At 50.3% G+C, this 18128-nt stretch overlaps 2 protein-coding genes across 12 annotated transcripts in view; one reads left to right on the forward strand and one right to left on the reverse strand.

Annotated features, from left to right (window-relative positions):
- The window catches only part of HAUS8 (HAUS augmin like complex subunit 8), a 23020-nt gene extending 7517 nt beyond the window's left edge, over positions 1-15503 (reverse strand). The window contains exons 1-8 of the mRNA XM_073901742.1: positions 15263-15503; positions 12506-12570; positions 9790-9845; positions 4135-4216; positions 1776-1868; positions 1553-1647; positions 881-946; positions 506-774 (exon numbers count right to left, since the gene is read on the reverse strand). Coding sequence (XP_073757843.1) covers positions 506-774; positions 881-946; positions 1553-1647; positions 1776-1868; positions 4135-4216; positions 9790-9845; positions 12506-12570; positions 15263-15291 — 755 coding nt within the window. The 5' untranslated portion in view covers positions 15292-15503. The remainder of the gene's footprint in view (positions 1-505; positions 775-880; positions 947-1552; positions 1648-1775; positions 1869-4134; positions 4217-9789; positions 9846-12505; positions 12571-15262) is intronic.
- Positions 15504-15601: 98 nt separating this feature from the next.
- Positions 15602-18128, forward strand: part of MYO9B (myosin IXB) — an 86987-nt gene continuing 84460 nt past the window's right edge. For all 11 annotated transcript variants that reach the window (XM_073900949.1, XM_073900952.1, XM_073900951.1 and 8 more), the window contains exon 1: positions 15602-15712. The gene's annotated coding sequence lies outside the window, so the exon portion shown is untranslated. The remainder of the gene's footprint in view (positions 15713-18128) is intronic.

The following is an 18128-nucleotide window of genomic DNA, read 5'->3' on the forward strand; positions in this document are numbered from 1 at the left end:
GTAACCGACTTAAGGTTCAAGTGAGCCAGGTCTGGAGACAGAGAAGCACACAGGGAGAATGCCAAGTGAAGGGACGCAGGGAGGAGATGGCCCTCTAGAGGCCAAGGACAGAGGCCGAAGACAAAGCCTTCTTTCCTGGCCCTGGTAAGGCACCACATGCGCTAACCTCTTGGTCTCAGATGTCCTGCCTCCAGAACCGTGAGAGATTCCCGTGCCATCGTTTAAGCCGCCCGGCCCCGGGGTACTTGTTACGGCAGCCCTAGTACCCTCGCACACTTGGAGGACCCGCCCCCATCTCCTGATGGGCCCTCTCCAGGTGCCAGGGGTCGGCTCTTGTCCCAACGCTGACCACGCGGTGCCAAGACAGCATCCCCCACCAGCACCCTGGTCCGTGGGGTCGCTGAGCACAAGCCTCAGGGGGCCTGAAGAATATGCGCATGCGTGCATGGAAGGGGCAGGTCCCTCTGGCCGCTCAGTATTTGACATTACAGCCTCATCCTCTTACAGACTGTCACATACCAACACCCAGGCGGCAGGGACACCTCCCATCAGAACTCCCTCTGACTGCCCTGCCGGGCACACCGCACCCCCTCCCGGGACACGCAGCGCAGAGACCTGAGCGTCAAGGACGTCTGCTAGTTCCCGCTTCCTCTGAGTGAGGAGATGTTTGCGCTTCAGCTCGTGGGCCTTCTTCTGTAGCTTCTCCTTCTCTTTACACATTATTAATAAGTTCCTCTCTGCCTTTTGTTCGAACGGAGCGAGACCGTTCTCCATCTGTGAAGTGCACAACAGGAACTCAGACCAGCGGGCACTCCACCCCTGCGGCTGACAAAGGCTGCCCTCCCACCCACGTCACATGCCAGCAAGGTTCTGTCTTCACCTTTACGGTCAGCAGGGTCAGGAGCAACGTTTGGGATTCCATCATTTCCATTGCCTCCGACAGGTCCTTGAGGAGGAGAAAAAGACATTTTTGGTTGCCAGTGAATTGGTATAAACCTAGCTCTCTCCCCCGGAGGGGCAGAAGCCGAACCTTTATGAACTTTACTTAATTCAGTGGTTTGATGATTCTCTCCTGTGTATCAACCCGCTGTTTCTATTTTCTCCTTTAGTCTTCTTGGGCGCCCCATGAGAAGAAAGGGGATGGTCCGGCCCCCTACTGTGGCTGGCTGGTCCAGGGTCAGCTGGGGGGTACCCATCCAATCAGTGCCATACTGGAGCCAGGACACGGGCCTCTGACCCCAGCAAGACCCCAGCCCAGCTGTCCTGCCCCGGGACCCAGGGCCTGGCCTAGTGCTTTCCCTAGCACAGCATCAGCAAACGAGGCACTGTTGTTCACATGATCTCGCCTTAGTAACGACTCCTGTACATGTATTTGGGGCAACTTAAACTCTATGTATATTCTGAAGACGCGCGTGGTCTTGGGTTTGTCCTAGAACGCGTGGCTGGCTTGTTCCATCTTAGAGCCTTGAGCCTTGCACGGCATGTGCACAGGGCAGAAGCTAATATCAGGCGTCTCTAATTCCACAGCTTCCCTTTCATTTCGGACACTTACCGGGCTCTTTCTCTGTGAAGAAGAAAATGACGATGACTCAGTCTTCTTAGACATCGTTTTTTCTAATTGCAGAGTCTTTCTAACCATACTTTTGTCTAAGATCAAGAAAGTATTTTGAGGGTGAGAACTCAGAGCACGCTTCGGCAGCCCGCCAAGACACACCGCAAGCCCCGCCTGGGGAAAAGCGGGGGGCAGTGAGGGGGGGCCAAGGTGAATGATTTACCGTTGATGGCTGAGAGGTCCAGGTCCGGCGGGGCGGTGCCATGCCCTTCCAGCAACGTGGACTGCAGGTCACCCTTCCCGATTCCACTGCTGTCTGTGGACCCAGTGAGAATCCCCAGAGGTCAGCACAGTCTGCAAGGCACTGCACACCTACCCCGACAAGCAGGTAACTCTGTGGAACACTACCACTTGCTTCCAAAAAGTCAGCGTCTTGGGAGGTGAGTGGGACAGAAGGCTGAAGCACCTCTGCCAAATGCCCAGCCAGCAAGGTGGATATATTTCAGAGTAGAAGCAGACAAGTGACGCAGGCTCTCTAACCCAGAGATGCAAATATGCCTTGCTGCTTAGCTTAATGAAAAATGCTGTGTTCTGGATAGAAGTCTGATACACACCATGTACCTGTTCTTCCCTCAGCTTTTCCCTTCTTTTTCCAGCAGCTTCTGGACTGTTCATCTTCCCTGGCAGTTCCCTTCATCTTTACCCTCTACTTAACCATGTGAAGTTATGCCTGACGCCACCTGAAATGGGCAATGGGGTACGGTGGGCTTAAACCAAGCCAGGGCTCCAGCGGGCCGCAAAACAAACAGATGGCATGCAAAATACTCTGTCGTGTTAGCAAAGAAACAGCAAGTGATTTAATGAATGCCAATGCAGTTGAGAAAATGAGTATGTGGAAATAAATAGAGCGACACCACGGTAATGTGTACGGTATGGCACCCTTTGTCCAAATTTTTGAAAAATTCTAGATAAACAGGAGTCTGTTGACCTCCTGGGTAGGAGGACGGAAATCTGAGGTGGCAGACAGGACTTTTTTTTTATTGCTATCGCTTTTGCACGGGTCAGATGTTCCGTCATGCGCATGTACAGTGTTTCCATCGAGAAAAGTAATTTCCTACTGAGCTATACAATGGAACTCAATCAAGCACTCTCTGGTGGTTCCATCTCAATTCTGGTGGTTGTTTAAATTAGGGTTTCTCAGCTCTGACGCTACTGACATCCGGAGCTGCATCACTCTCTGGGACGGGGCTGTGCTGGCTGTGGCAGGCTGCTGAGGAGCATCCCCGGCCTCCACCCATCAGACTCAAGTGGCGTACCTCCCCCACCCCTCACAACAATCAAACATGTCCAGACATTTCTAAGTCTGAATCGCCTGCGGGTGAGAACCCTGATTTTAAAATGTGGCTGACCCAACTTCAGATCCCTCTGGGCTGAACACCAGCTTTCCCGGCTTGACAGGTGGCCCCCAACCCAACTGCATAAGGAAAGACTACAAAGTCAACCCCAGCTCCATGAGCCACTTCTCAGTCACACCTAGGTCAAGGAGCAGCACAGATGCTGAGCAAACAGCTAAACCACGATCAACAACTTTCCAATCCCCCGACTAACAGTCTCCAATTGATTGGAGTCCCTACTGAGAACATAAAGTCAATTAACATATATTTTACATGTTATATATCCTATAAACTGTACTCTTATAACAAAGTAAACTAAAAAAAAAAAAAAAAAAGGAAACGTTAAGGAAATCATAAGAGAAAATACATTTACAGTGCCGTACTGTAAAAAAACCCACATATTAATAGATCCATGCAGTTCAGACCCATGTTGTTTAACGGTCCACTGTACTTAATTTTTCCTATGAGACTCACAGTTGTTGCCATTTTGAACAAGGAGGTGTGGGACAAGAAAGTTTTGCTTTTTGTGAACTGCTTTCATGCAAAAGAGCTACCCAGTGTTGCTGGAGAAGTGGGCATGTGAGGAGCTGGATGGAGTGCTACTCTGGGGAGGGGCCGTCCCAGATTTCTAGGAAGAGCACACTGACTACAACTGAACACCAAATACACAGTAATGATCGAAGTGGCAGCTCATGAGTGTCCACCCTCCTCGTCTACATTTTGTTTTTTGTTGTTGTTTTTTGCTTTACCACACACACATATGTCTACAATCAGAAAAACTCCCAAATTTTGCATATCACTTTGGTGACAGCTTCTAGAACAATTAAGGGGAAACCATTCCGAGGAAGATCTAACCCGAGGTGGTGAGAGGTAGGAAGATGAAGCCTCACACGCTGAGTCCTGCTCTCAACAGAGTTCCACCCAGGAAATGGGACGCACGATCAAGGAAGCACGATCATGGCTGCTCCGGAAGTAACCTGCCCTCTCGCCTTGCCATCCCCCTTAAGCTCCCCACATGCCTCAGATCTGTCCTTACACGGACATTCTTTAACTAGCTCCTTCTTCTGACACTTCCTAGAAAGAAAGAGGGAGTTTCACCTTAGCATACTTGAAAACAAAATTCACCACCATGTTCATCACTCGCTGAGCTTCAGAGCTGTTTCACAACCTCCCTCCATCTTTACACACCTTTGCTCTTCCGGAGCAGTTGGAGTTTCCTTCCCCCTTCCGGCATCTTCCCACTGGTCTTTAATGCATCTGCTGCAGAAGGCTGTTAGAAGAACACATGACATTCAGGATTCAGGGGACAAGACACCTCCCCTTCATGAGAAGGGACCCCTTCATGGCCTGTGCAGTTTGCATCGGCTATTACTTTGAGGCCAGGGATAGACTTAAAGTTCTGACATTTGATTACATATATGTAGAACGAATTAATCAAAAGATATCCTCACATGCATAGAACATAGGGAACCACCAAAATGTTTGCCAGTGATTATCTGACAATGCAGATTCCAACTGATTTTCTGTATACTTTATAGTACTTGCAGGGAACATATTACTTTGGTCATCAAGAAAAACAAAGTTTTTGTACAAGTATCAATCTTTAAAATTTATTAAAAAAAACAAGCAATGCATGGAGCTAGCAAGCCATTATAATAATAGTAACATATGAGCAGAAAGAAAACCTCATAAAGAGCAAGAATATTTTAATATGTAGACAACACTCCTCTTCAACCTCCTACTGGAGGTCTCAGAATAAGAAATAAAAGGCAAACAGGTTGAAAAGGAAGAAATAAAACTCTCTTCTTACATGATTTACAAAGAAAATCCCAAATGCTACTAAAACTAGTAAGAGGTGCCTGGGTGGTTCAGTCAGTTAAGCATTCCATTCTTGATTTCGGCTCAGGTCATGATCTCAGGGTCGTGAGATCAAGCCCTGCTTGGAGCTCGGTGCTCAGCAGAGTACACCTGAGAGTCTCTCTCTCCCTTTCCCTCTGCCCCTTGCCTTCACTTGTGTGCATGCATGCACGCACTCCTTAAATAAATAAATAAATAAATAAATAAATAAAATCTTTAAACAACCAAATTAGTGAGTTTAGCAAGACTGGAGGATACAGGGTCAATATAAAAAGATCACATTTCTAGCAATGAACAACTCTGGAAAGTGAAATTCAAAGATAGTACCATGTGAAAGCTCTCAGCAAGGAAAAAACAAAACTATGTATGGTGTTAGGTGTTAACTAGACTCACTGTGGTGATAATTTTGCAACATATACAAATCCTGAAACACTGTTATATGCCTGAAATATATTGTTGTATGTTGATCATACCTCAATTACAAAATGTCTTCATCAATAAAAAAGAAAAAAAAGACAGTATCATGTATATTAGCATTTAAAAACAACAAATACTTAAGTATAAACCTAAAAAAATATAGGGAAGATCTATACGCTGGAAACTACAAAATGCTGATGACAGAAATCCAACATGACCAACTAAATGGATACATGTACCATGTTCATAGATTGAAAGGCCTGGTGTTTTTAGGATATTCTCCCTAAATCGATGCAAAGATTCTATACATTCAAAACCCCAGTAGAAATTTTGGTAGAAAATGGCAAGCTAAGTCTAAATCATACAGAAAATTAAAAGAACGGGTCATGATCTCAGGATCATGAGATCAAGCCCTGCATCAAGCTCTGCACTGAGCGTGGAACCTGCTTAAAATTCTCTCTCCTGAGGCACCTGGGTGGCTCAGTTGGTTAAGCATCTACCTTCAGCTTGGGTCATGATCCATGACCTGGGGTCCTGGAGTGGAGTCTAGAGTTGCCGGGCTCCCTGCACAGGGGGGAATCTGTTTCTCCCTCTCCCTCTGCTCCTCTCCCCCTTCCTGCTCATACTCTCTCATGCTCATTTCTCTCTCAAATAATAAAATCTTAAAACAAAAAAAAAATTATCTCTCCTCCTTCTCCCTCTGCCCCTCCCAGCTCGCATGTGCGCGCGCTTCCTCTCATTCTAAGGAAAAAAAAAAAAAGAAAGAAAAGCAAAGGAACTATGACAGCCAGTTTTGGAAAAGAATGGAGTGGGAGAATTCATACTACCTGATTTCTTTTTTTTTTTTTTTTTAAGATTTTATTTATTTATTTGAGAGAGAGAGCACATGAGAGGGGGGAGGGGCAGAGGGAGAAGCAGACTCCCTGCTAAGCAGGGAGCCCGATGCGGGACTCGATCCTGGGACTCCAGGATCATGACCTGAGCTGAAGGCAGTCGCTCAACCAACTGAGCCACCCAGGCGCCCCATACTACCTGATTTCAAGACTATAAAGCTACAGTAATCTTCGCAGCGTGTGAGGGGCCTAAGGACAGACACACAGAACAATGAAAAAAATGGAGTCCAGAAGCGATGCATAAAAAAAGGTCAACTGCTTTTCAACGAAGGTGATGAGATAATATGACAGGGAAAGGAAAGTCATTTCAACAATGGTGCTGGCACAGAGGACATCCATACACTTAAAAATGAACTTCAATTCCATCATCACACCAGATATAAAAATTAATTCAAAATGGATCACAGACCTAAATGTAAAATCTAAAACTATAAAAGAACTATAAAAACCATAGAAGAAAACATGGGAGAAAATCTTTGTGATCTTGAGTTAGGCAAAGATTTCTCAGATAAGACACCAAGAGCACAATCCATAAAAGCAGAAATCCGTAAGTTGAGCACTTCTGCTCCTCCCAAGACACTTAAAAGAAGTGTCGCCACCGGGAGAAAATATTTGAAAATCACCATAAATGACTGGTATCCAGGATATATAAAAAGCTCTCAAAACTCAACAGTGAGGAAACCCATAACCCAATTAAAAAATGGCAAAAGAGGGGCGCCTGGGTGGCTCAGTCATTAAGGTCTGCCTTTGGCTCAGGTCCTGATCCCAGGGCCCTGGGATCGAGCCCTGCATCGGGCTCCCTGCTCAGCAGGAGGCCTGCTTCTCCTTCTCCGACTCCCCCTGCTTGTATTCCCTCTCTTGTTGTCTCTCTCTCTGTCAAATAAATAAAATCTTAAAAAAAAAAGGTAAAAGATTTTAAAGAACACATCCCCAAAGATACAGGACTGGCCAATAAGCACATGAAAAGGTACTCAAGATCACTAGTTGTTATGGAAATGTAAATTAAAACCACAACAAGATACCACTTCTCATCCACTAGAATGGCTTCAGTCTTTTTTTTTTTTTTTTAAGATTTTTATTTAGTTATTTGACAGAGAGAGACAGCGAGAGAGTGCACACAAGCAAGGGGAGTGGGAGAGGGAGAAGCAGACCAGGACCCTGGGATCATGACCTGAGCCGAAGGCAGACGCCTAACAACTAAGCCACCCAGCTCTCCTCTGTGGCTGGTGGGAACGTCAAGAGCTGCAGCCACTCTGGGTAATAGCTGCACAGTTTCCTACAAGTCAGTCAAAACTACACTTACCCTACAGTTCCTCTCCTGGGAGAAATGAGAGCATGTCTACATAGAATCCCACACGAGAACGTTTAGGGTGGCTTTGATCACCATTGCCAAAACAGAGAATCGGACCAAATGTCCTTCACTGGCAAATGGCTAAGCACACTATGGCCCACTCACACTGTGGAATATTCCTCAGCCACCAGAAGGAACGGGCACTAACTGTGACAGGCAACCACAGGGTGGGACCTCCTTTCCTTTATGTGAAAGAAGTCAGATGCAAGAGGCTGCATCCTGTGTGACACCTTTTTAATGACCTCCTGGAAAGGCAAAGCTAAAGGGACAGAAATCAGATAACTGCTGGGATGGGGTGGGGCCGGCTTCAGTGGAGAGCCAAGGGATCCTGGGGGTGACTATACCGTATCTTGACGGTGGTGGGTCTGTGACAGGATGAGTTTGTCAAAACTCGCAGAACTGTATGCTAAAGAGCAACACTTACTCTATGTAAATTCTACCTTAAGAGATGGGAAAAACAAAAAACGGACAAGGTCGTAGGGATCGAAAATACTAGAGCATGCAGACACACAGGGGTGCTCGTAAACAAGTTTACAAGGCAACACTAAAATTAGAGGAGGCACGGACTGTGATCTTTTGTTGAAAATCAGTTCAACAAAGTAAATCACGTGAATTTAAAGAAAAACCAGAAACAAAAAAAGTAAAACACAGACTCTGGGTGATGTGTCAGTGCAGCTTCCTCAAATGTCCAAGTGCACCTCTCTGGTTGGAGATGTTGATAGTGGGGGGGGCGCTGTGTGGCGGGGGGCAGGGGTTATATGGGAAATCTCTGTACCTTCCACTCAATTTTGCTGTGAACCTAAAACTTCCCTAAAAAAAAAAAAAAAAAGTCCAGGGGCACCTGGGTGGCTCAGTCAGTTAAGCATCCGACTAATGACTTAGGCTCAGGTCATGATCTCAGGGTCGTGAGATGGAGCCCTGCGTAGGGTGTGGAGCCTGCATAAGATTCTCTCTCTCCCTCTACCTCCCCTGCTGCCCCCTCAAGTGCGCTCTCTCTAAAAAACAAAAATTATTGGGCGCCTGGGTGGCTCAGTTGGTTAAGCGACTGCCTTCGGCTCAGGTCATGATCCTGGAGTCCCGGGATCGAGTCCCACATCGGGCTCCCTGCTCAGCAGGGAGTCTGCTTCTCCCTCTGACCCTCTTCCCTCTCGTGCTCTCTATCTCTCATTCTCTCTCTCTCAAATAAATAAAACAAATCTTTAAAAAAAAATAAAAATCTTTAATAAAAAAAAAACAAAAATTATTAAAAAACTTACAAAATTAATTCCATTGAAAACAACCAATCACTCCCAAGAAGTGATACCAGTTTGTGAAAAGGTTTCCTTTTTCCTCAAGTTGGATCTTAAGTCACATTACTATTTTTTAGGGTTTATTCATTTATTTGTTTGCTTATTAAGTAATCTCTACACCCAACGTGGGGCTCAGACTCACGACCCCAAGATCAAGAGCAGCATGCTCTTCTGACTGAGCCAGCCAAGTGCCCCTTAAGTCACCTTATTAAGAACCTACCATTCCACCCTACCAGAGTAAAAAGTAGGGAGCAGAAATTAACAGTTCACTGAATTTTACCATAAACCAAATTTAGAAAATGGAAGGAATAACACAACCTCCCCACATTCTAAGTATGCGCACAATCAAACAAGATATGTAACTGGGTGCACCTACTGAGCGTTTCCGTTAAACACCACACAATGCATGTGTCGTTAAGTGCTTCATCCCATCATTTTCTTTTTTTTTTTAAGTTTATTTTCTACTTTCTAGTCACACCTTTTTTTTTTTTTAAGATTTTTATTTATTTGTCAGGGAGAGAGCACGCGCGAACACAAGCAGGGGGAGCAGCAGCAGGAGAAGCAGGCTCCTCACTGAGCAGGGAGCCTGACGCGGGGCTCGACCCCAGGACCCTGAGATTGTGACACCAGCCGAAGGCAGACGCCCAACCAAGTGAGCCACCCAGGTGTCCCCATCCCATCATTTTCAACGGCTGCATGAATTTCGTGATGTGGCTGCAGACAGTTCACTAAACTCTGCCTCTAACACTGGGTGATTCAGACCCTTTGTTTTTTTCCCCATAGTCCTTCTTTAAAACCCTGTGTTTTTTAAACGCCAGCCAAGGCCAGGGACCGTGTGCTGGGCACCCAACAGAACTGCTTCAGGACAGAATCCAGAAAGGAATTATCGGGTTGAAAGGAACAATCTCCGGTTTCAATAGAGATCATGTCTTTGCAAAAGGGATTCAGGACCATGCTGTGCCCGGCCCGTGGGACTTGGGTCAGAATTCCAAGTCCGACGGAACTCCATTCAGAACATTCAAACCAACGTTGTTACCTTTTTGGTGGTTTTCTTCTCGTACTGCAAGTATCGGGACTCAACCACTCTTCCACCTGTGGGGGACACACTGTTGGTTTATAACAAGACTACAGTGGTGGAGTGTGAAGACCACCCCCCACCCTCCCATCAAGAGCCAGGTACTATGCCCCCTCCCTGATCAACAGCAGGAACAGGGGAGCTGCTCCCCCTTGCTCCTCTCAGATCCTATGCTTCAGCGTCCTCGAGCATGTATGGGACACCTAGTATATGCGAGAACGTGTGGGATACCTACGGTTTATAAGTCCCTAGGCTAAGGACAGAGCCCCAGAGGGTCGCAGGAACGTTAAGGGAATATGCTCAAAGCAGAAAGTGGATTCAGGGGCAGGGCAGGGCCAGGATAAAAGACCTTCCACAGGGGGGCGCCTATTTGCCGCCTCCTCCTCCTCCCTTCCCAACTCACTCCCTGCAGTCAGGACCCCAACCACCCCTTCCTTCACTTCACCTGAGTCTGTGTATGACCTACTCATGATATGAGCCTTTCATGCCTCTTTACCTCCTTACCTAGCTCAGGACTCTCAGGAAACATGCTCAACGCCAAGATCACATACCTTGGTGTTAGCCCAGCCCCAGGTCCCCCCCCCCCATTCCATGCCTGCCTCGCAGGAAGGGGGTTTCTCACAATGGCCCCAGTGATCACCCACAGTCCTCTGCTCTGTTCCCCAACCCCCCTCCCAGACGCTCCCTTGTACGTTCTCCTCCCACTTCCCCCATACTGGGTCCCCTCCAGTTAGCTAGTGACCAGTTACTACTTCACCATGAAGACAGAAGCAGCCCCAGGAGACCCTCCCACCTCAGCATCTAGCAGCCTCCCAAGTTCAGGGCCATATCCTGGCCCCACCATGTGGAGGGAACTCTGTGCTTTGGGGTAGAGCCCAGCCCTCACCTCACTGCCACTGCCCTGGCAAACCCCCTCCCCCAGTTCCTCTCCATCGATCTTCCTGTTCTTTTCCTCCCAACTATACCTTCTCCCCCTACTGTCCCACTCCCCTTGACAATGGTGGCTCGTCTTCCTCTACTCTCTCCTGAACCCCACTCCTGTCCGGTCTGGCTCGCACGATCACCACTGCACCAAAGAAACTCCTTTCCACAAGACCGCCAAGATCTCCCTGCTCCAAAGCCCACCAACTCATTCTCATTCACATCCTGAACACAGCACTTGCTGGAACCCTCCTCCCTGGAACATCCTGTGTCCTCCAGGCTGGCCACCCCGCTGGTGGCTGAGAATGGGCTCCCTTGCAGGTCCATGAGCTGGTGAAGCCTGAGCACCTCCAGGCACCTCACAGGTCTCACATCCCCAAGGGGCCTCCCTCTCCCCTCACGGCCCCTACTCTTTCCGTTCCAGGCACCGTGAGGGCCAGGACTTTTGTCTGTTTTGTTTGCGACTACGGTCCACCACCCAGCAGGGAGTTAGGTGCTCAGCCATGCATCCAGTGCACAATTCTACACTTTTTCTAGGTACCTCTAGAGCTTAGGGCTTTCCCTTTTTAATGAAGAGACCCAGGAAGAAGACATGGTTAATGTCACACAGCTTGACAATTTGGTTAAGTGACACGGTGATTTCAACTGGATCTTCATGCCAGGATTTCACCTTTCACTGGGGCTGGGGGTGCAGCCACAATCCTGAGTGGAAGGAGGTGCATCCATAGTTAATGGGGAGCATGGAGCTGGACAAGGAGCTAGTCGTTGCCCTGAGTGAGCCCCAGGCAAGGAAGAGCCATGCCTGCAGGGTGAGTGGGCTCAGACAATCAGGCAGGAGGCACTTAAGGATCAAGACCAAGACCAGGTGGTGTCCAGGGGAGAAAAGACACACCAAGGGTCTGCCACTGGATGTCCAGCGAGGGATCAGGGCAAAGAACACCCCCATTTCCAAGCACAGGAAACGATCCTGCTTTCAGCCTAATACCATCAGCAAAGGGTTTTGCTCCTCTGGAAGGATCCCGAGGCCTGGGGTTCCCTGGACAGCTGAAAAGCAGTTTCAAGTTTCCAGAAACCGGGATGCACATATTGGTTTTGAACAGTAGTAGATTTTCCAGAGAAGCAATGTTACGATGAAGGATTTGTGTTCAAGAACTAGACCACTTGTAAACACAATAGAGGTTATAAACAAGATCATCAAGCAATGCTGTCATGGATGAACCTCCAGTCACTTAGAACCAGAATTCTGCTCTAAGTTCTCGAAGACACGCACTGGCATGCAGCATACTTGAAGAAAATAGTTCTTTTTATCAGAGGCTTGAGCTCCAAGGAGGGAGATCCTTGAGTCCACTGCCCAAAGTGGCATTGCCAAGAGTCAAGGGAGGCTGTGAACAGTGACTCCAGACCCACAGGGGGACACCACATGCATGGGCACCCCTGAGGTGCTTCCAGAAAGAAAACTGAGACTCCAGGGTTTGCTAATGAATTCAGCTCCGGCTCTCCTCACCCACACTTCCTAGTGGTGAGTCCTGGGCACAGCCTGTGACCCCCACTGCTGGAAGGGCCCACTGCTGCCCTGGATGACCTCCCCCAGGTCCTGCCACACCCCTGGCTGCAGGGCTGGGTGACCAGACTCGGAATCCCCAAAGGTGTGACTAGAAGGAAATAAAGCCTAGCTCCCCTGCTCTGGCCTGGTTTTTTTCTTCCCCCAAAACACTTACTGAAACTGGATCGTAAGCTGGATTCCAACTTTGCTCACCTTGTGTTCTTCTTCCTTTCATCTTAGCACCACTGGGAGTACCGGGACCCCCCGTGGAAGGTTTCCTAGAAGAGGGAGATAGGGGTCTTGTTGACATGGTTACGTAGTTGGCTAAGCTCAGGGAAGGCAGCGAGGAGACTGGGGACAACTCAGTCCCAGCATCCCCCCACCTCTCCCCATAAACGCTGATGTCTGCGAGGCAGGGCCACCTTGACTGGAACAGAGACACAGAGCCCCTGCCTGGCTGAAATTGAGAAGGGTCCAAGAGTGAGAAGAGCAAGCAGGTTTGCCAAGCCCCAGAGATCTCAACTTAAGTCAGGGGTTCATTAATGCATCAGGTATTTCTGTACCTACTATACGCTCCTGGTGATACCTGGTGAACAAGAGATGGAGCTCCTTCCCTGAGAGGCGCTTCCCTTCACATTGCCTGACAGTGTTTTCCTGTCAGGCAATGTGAAGAGTGCCCCAGACAGGTAAAGAGGTGAGGGGAGGTGAGAGACAAAGCCCCGTTTGCTCAGGTACATGGGGAAGGACATTCAGGGACAGGGAGCAACAAGGCCAAGGGCACAAGGGCAGAGGAGAATGATGCTGAAATAGGCACTGATCAGCCCTTTGGCTTCGCTGGCAGAGTTCTGACTTTCCAGCTTAAGGGCTCAGCCTACCTAATGGCAATCTTTCTCTGTAAAGGACCAGACAACAGATATTTTCAGCTTTGTGAGCTGTATGTTCCTGCCAAGAAATAACAAACCCTGAGTGTTATTCAGCCCGAAAAAGAAGCAAAGTACTGCTACATGCTAAGATGGATGAATCTCAAAAATATTATCCTGGGATGGGGTGCCTAGGTGGCTCAGTCGTTTAAGCGTCTGACTCTTGATTTCGGCCTGGGTCATGATCTCAGCGTCCTGAGATGGAGCCCTGAGGCAGAGTCTGCTTGAGATTCTCTCCCTCTGCCCCTCTCCCTGCTCGTTCTCTCTCTCTCTCTCTCTTTCTCTCTCTCTCGCTCTCAAATAAATAAATCTTTAAAGAAAAAAAAACTTAAAAAAATATATTATCCTAGGGGCATCTGGCTGGCTCCATCCATGGGACACGCGACTCTTGATCTTGGGGTCAGGAGTCTGAGCCCCACATTGCGGGTACGGTTTACCTAAAAAAATAAATAAAATCTCTTTAAAAAATTGTCCTGCATGAAAGAAAACAGACACATAAGGACACATATTGTACGATTCCATGTATCTGAAATGTCCAGAACAGGCAAAGTAAGACAAAAAGCAGATTGTGATTGTCAGGAGCAGAGGGGTGGATGAATGGGGAGTGGCTGAATATGGGTACAAAGTTTCCTTCTGGGTGGATGAAAATGTTCTGGAACCAAACAGAGCTGGCGGTTGCACAGCATGAATGTCTTAAGGCCATTAGATTGCTCACTTTAAAATGCTGTTATGTGTTTCACCCCTATTTAAGGAAAGAAATAATGGAAGTTCGATGTAATAGGAGAGAGGGAACCTTGAGGCAGGAGAGTTGGGAATGCCTCCCAGGTGTGCAGTCTGGGCAAGGGAGATGCTACCAACAGAGACCAGCAACTCGAGAGGAGCAGACTGAGGGGCAGGGCAGGGGCCTGGGCGCTGTAACCCCTGCCAACATCAGGACACAAGCTCCACTGGTCACAAAGCAGTGGTCCCCTTGCTCAGCTCACTGCAGCCACCTCCTGTGCAGCAGGCTCTGAGGACCCCAAGTGAGACCCAGCGGGTGCTGGGCCACAGTGGGGAGAGGCAACCAACCAAATAATGCTCACTGGGTGCCAGCAGCTCTGCTCCTTCACAGAACCCTCCCAACCCTACAAATACCTCCCCCCTGGTCTGCTTTATCCTTGTTTTCCGACGAGGACCTGAGTGTTTGAACAGCTCATCCCTGGCAAGTCTCAGGGCTGGCAAGGGACAGAGCACGGATTCCCTATGGGGTCTGATCCAGGGCTCCGGAGTCCAACGAGATGGGGGGGGTGGGTTCACCACACCTGTGCCAGCCTCAGGTACCTCCCCCCAAAACTCGGGAGAGGGTAATGGCAATCTCACAGCGTAATGGACCCTGGAGAAAACACAAGTGATTTCAGCTGGTCTATTAAACGTCAATTTGCACTGGCACAATAAAACATCGGCCGAGTGAACAAATAAAACAAACCCAGGCCAGGAATCATGCCTGGCACCGGATAAGTGGTCCAAGTCCGTCTCTCTTGTTCTTTCTGTGTGACCCTGGACAAATGACCTTCTCTCCCTGAGCCTCTATCATCTCTTCTGTGAAGGGAAAGCACAGAAAAGAAGGGTTGGGAGGATTAAAGGAGATACTTTAGTGGCCCAGCGCTTGCCCACTCTAAAATGGTAACTGTAATCGCGACAGATCACATTCAAGCGCCACGCACTGTTCTAAGAGCTTTTAAGTTTCACCCGAGGCCTACAAGGTTGAGTGGCGGCGTCATTCGCCCCGTTTCTCAGCGGAGCAAAGCGAAAGCACAGAGAGGTTAAGCCACTAGCCAGGGATAGCCCCGCACCCACACAACTGACTAGGGACTTGTAGGCTAGTTCCGCGCACAGGCTGCCGAGCATGCGCAGAAGCCGCCTCCCGCCTCCCAGCGCCTGTGCACCCTCGGGGGGGTCCTGAAGGGGTCAAATCCCCAATCCCTAACTCTGCTGCCCCACTTCTCCCAGCTCTCGGCCATGGTCTACTCGCCGGCCCCACAAAATCCAGACCCGTGGCGCTTCAACTCACCCAGCCCCGCGTCCCGAGGAATCCGCCATTTCCCGCCTTTAGCTCAAAGGCCGGCTCTTCAAGGCCGGGTCCCCGCCCCCTCGCCCCGGGCCGGGCCATATTGCGCCGCCATGGGAGGGGTGGCCGCTGGCCTCAGGGAGCGTGCCTGCGGGTGGAGCGCGCGACCCCTGCGCGCGCGACTCTCTGTCTTCCCCTCACACTTGGTTTCATCCACCAGCGGCAGGAGGCCGTGTGGAGGCTGTTGGGAGGGGGCGGGTCTTCGCGGCGCTCCGCCCCGTTGCGCGCTGGCGTCACGCCCTGGCCCCGCCCCTCCGGAACCCGGAAGCGGGAGCGCGCGGGGGAGCGGCGGGCGCGGCGGGGCGGAGCGGCCCGACCAGTGGTGGGCGGTCGGGCGGGCGGCCGGGCGGGGACCCGGCCCGGGACCGGCGGCGCGCGGCGGCCGAGGCCCAGGTGAGTGGCGGCGGCCGCGGGCTGGGGGCTTGCTCTCGAAGCTCGCATTGGCGGGTTGCCTTGTAGGCTACGGAACTGAGGGTTAATGTTGGGAGGCGCTAAGGCTGGGGTCGAGGGAGCGGGAACGAGCTTGGGGGTCGTGAAGGGGTTGCTGGAGACGAGAGTGGGAGCGGGACGGTTAAGGAGAAAGTTGATGGAATGGGCCTGGTAAGGGGGTTTGCGGATGCAGAGGGAGCAGGTCTTGTGGCTTTGAGCGGCTTCTCTGAAGAGGACGTGGCTTTAGTGGTAGTTGGGGGTCGCAGGAAACGGGGCTGGGAGGGGGAAAGGCAAGGAGGCGGGGTTGAGAGGCCCAGGCGGGGGACATGGGGCAAGGCCGGTGGGGGGACAGCCGGGGTGCGATTGGGGGAAGAGTTACAGGACGGCCTGGGGGCATCTGCCCTCGATTGAAGGGTTAGAGGAATGGCTCCTGGGGGAGAGAGGCGCCTGAGATTCTGTGGGTGTTCAGATTCTGGAGGTCCGAACCCACTGGTGTGGTGGCCGGCGGAATGGGGAAGGGGGGCAATGGGAGAGGGGGAGAAAACTCATGGCGAGAACTGAGAGCCAGTTCAGGGGGGTGCTGAGGGGGAGAGGAAAGAACAAGGGTACAGACGTTGGGGTGCAACACATGGGATTTTAGGGCCCCCTTCCTCTCAATTCATCTGTTTCCTGACTTCACCCCCAGCTGCTGGGTAACCCCCCCCCCCCCGGAGAGTCCCAGTACCCTCTGGGCTGGTATTCTGGTATTCCAGACCTGAAAAACCACGCCACTCTCCTCCTAAGACAGGGCTGGCTGGAGCCAGGGGTCCCAGGGAGCAAGGAAGGAGACTCCAGACCTCACTGGGGCCTGGAACTGGGTTTGAGAGGGGAGGGAGTGGGTGTGCACACACCCGCGTGTGCTAGGCTGTCACCACCTCCTCAGAGTTGCATCCTTGGACTTAAATGGGTAAAACGACATACAGGAAATCTGTCCCCCGGCGGCTGTGAGCTCAGCCGGGGAGAGGCAGGGCAGCCCGCAGCCACGGGGCAGGCAGTTGGCGTGCTCTCCCTTCTTTCCCCAGTGCCCCGTGTCCCGGTGCTCCATAGGCCAGGGGTCTTTAAGGGAAAGCCACTCCTGCACCTCTTTGTCTGAGGTAGGAGTTGGTGGGGACATACATCGTGTCTTGCCTTTGGAGGGTCCCAGCTCCTACCTTCCTGAGGTTTATTCTGGTCTTGGAGTCTCCAGACTCTTATGGCATCCAGGAGCAGTGGGAGGCCTCTTGGGCAGCTGAGCTGGGGGGTCGTTTCATCGTCTGATGGGCCCGGCTCTGTCAAGGACCTTGCACTGGGTAGTTTTAATCCACATTAATTTCTCTTCTTTCCTAACTGTGGGGATCCTTGTCCAGGATCTGCCAGAAGGGCTGGGGGGGCGGGGGCTGGGTTTATAGCTAGTTCAGGAGATGAATCTGGATAAATTATAAAGAGGGACACAGAGAGACAACTTCTTTCTTTACTTCCAGAATGTTCTGGCCCTTATGGAAGGTGGCTTTTGGCCTTGCTTGCCCCAGGGCACGTGATCAGAGCCCAAAGTCATGCCTCCTACGGACATTGAGTGTGGGCTTGCCCTGGCTAGGACACCCCCCAATGAACAGGACTGGAATCTTCTGGTTGCATGGCCCTGGTGCTTGTCTCCCAGTAGCAGGAGTGAGGCCAGGCAGGCTCTCGTGTTGGAGGTCCCGACCTCCCTCGAGTCTCTTTGTTTCTTCACCTACAAAATGAATGGGTTGGCTTCAGTCAGCATTTCTCAACTTCAGAACCCAATCTTGAAAATCTTAGCGTCTCCGCACACAGCCTCCTCGTATTTTATACAGTGAATCCCCACTGCAGTGATCCCGCTTGTGTTCAGCTTTTCATTGTATAGTTTGTATCTAAAAACAACCTTTTTTACAGTTCCTTTATCTTCTGCATGGAAAATTCCACAAATTCCATGTTTGCTTTTGCACGTTCTATCTGTTCCCAAAGCTTCAGCTGCACCTTTCTGGTCAGAAATCCCTGAGTGAGACTCTCCCTCAGTTCCAGGCCTCTGGCTCAGAGGACAGGGTAGAGACTCGGGAATGTCCCCTTTCTGTTTGCCTGTATGCTCTATTTTCTGTCCCCAACAGAGGCTTGTTAATTTACCACTTCCCTTTCCTCATCTCCCCAAAGTTGTGTCTTACATGGGCTTGGGAGTTCAATTCAGCAAGGGCTGATCCTTCCAGTGCTGGGGGCTGGGCCCCGGTGACAGAGATGAGCCTTCCTGCCTGGGAGGAGGGGATATTCTAGTGCTCTCCCTCCCACAGGAATAATGAAATGCAGAGTGGGTGGTCAGTGCAGCAACAGACGTGGTGGGATAGAATCAGGG

Source organism: Callorhinus ursinus, unplaced genomic scaffold (assembly GCF_003265705.2).
Source record: "Callorhinus ursinus isolate GAN/ISIS: 27379988/994484 unplaced genomic scaffold, GSC_fseal_2.0 scaffold15, whole genome shotgun sequence".
NCBI lineage: Eukaryota > Metazoa > Chordata > Mammalia > Carnivora > Otariidae > Callorhinus > Callorhinus ursinus.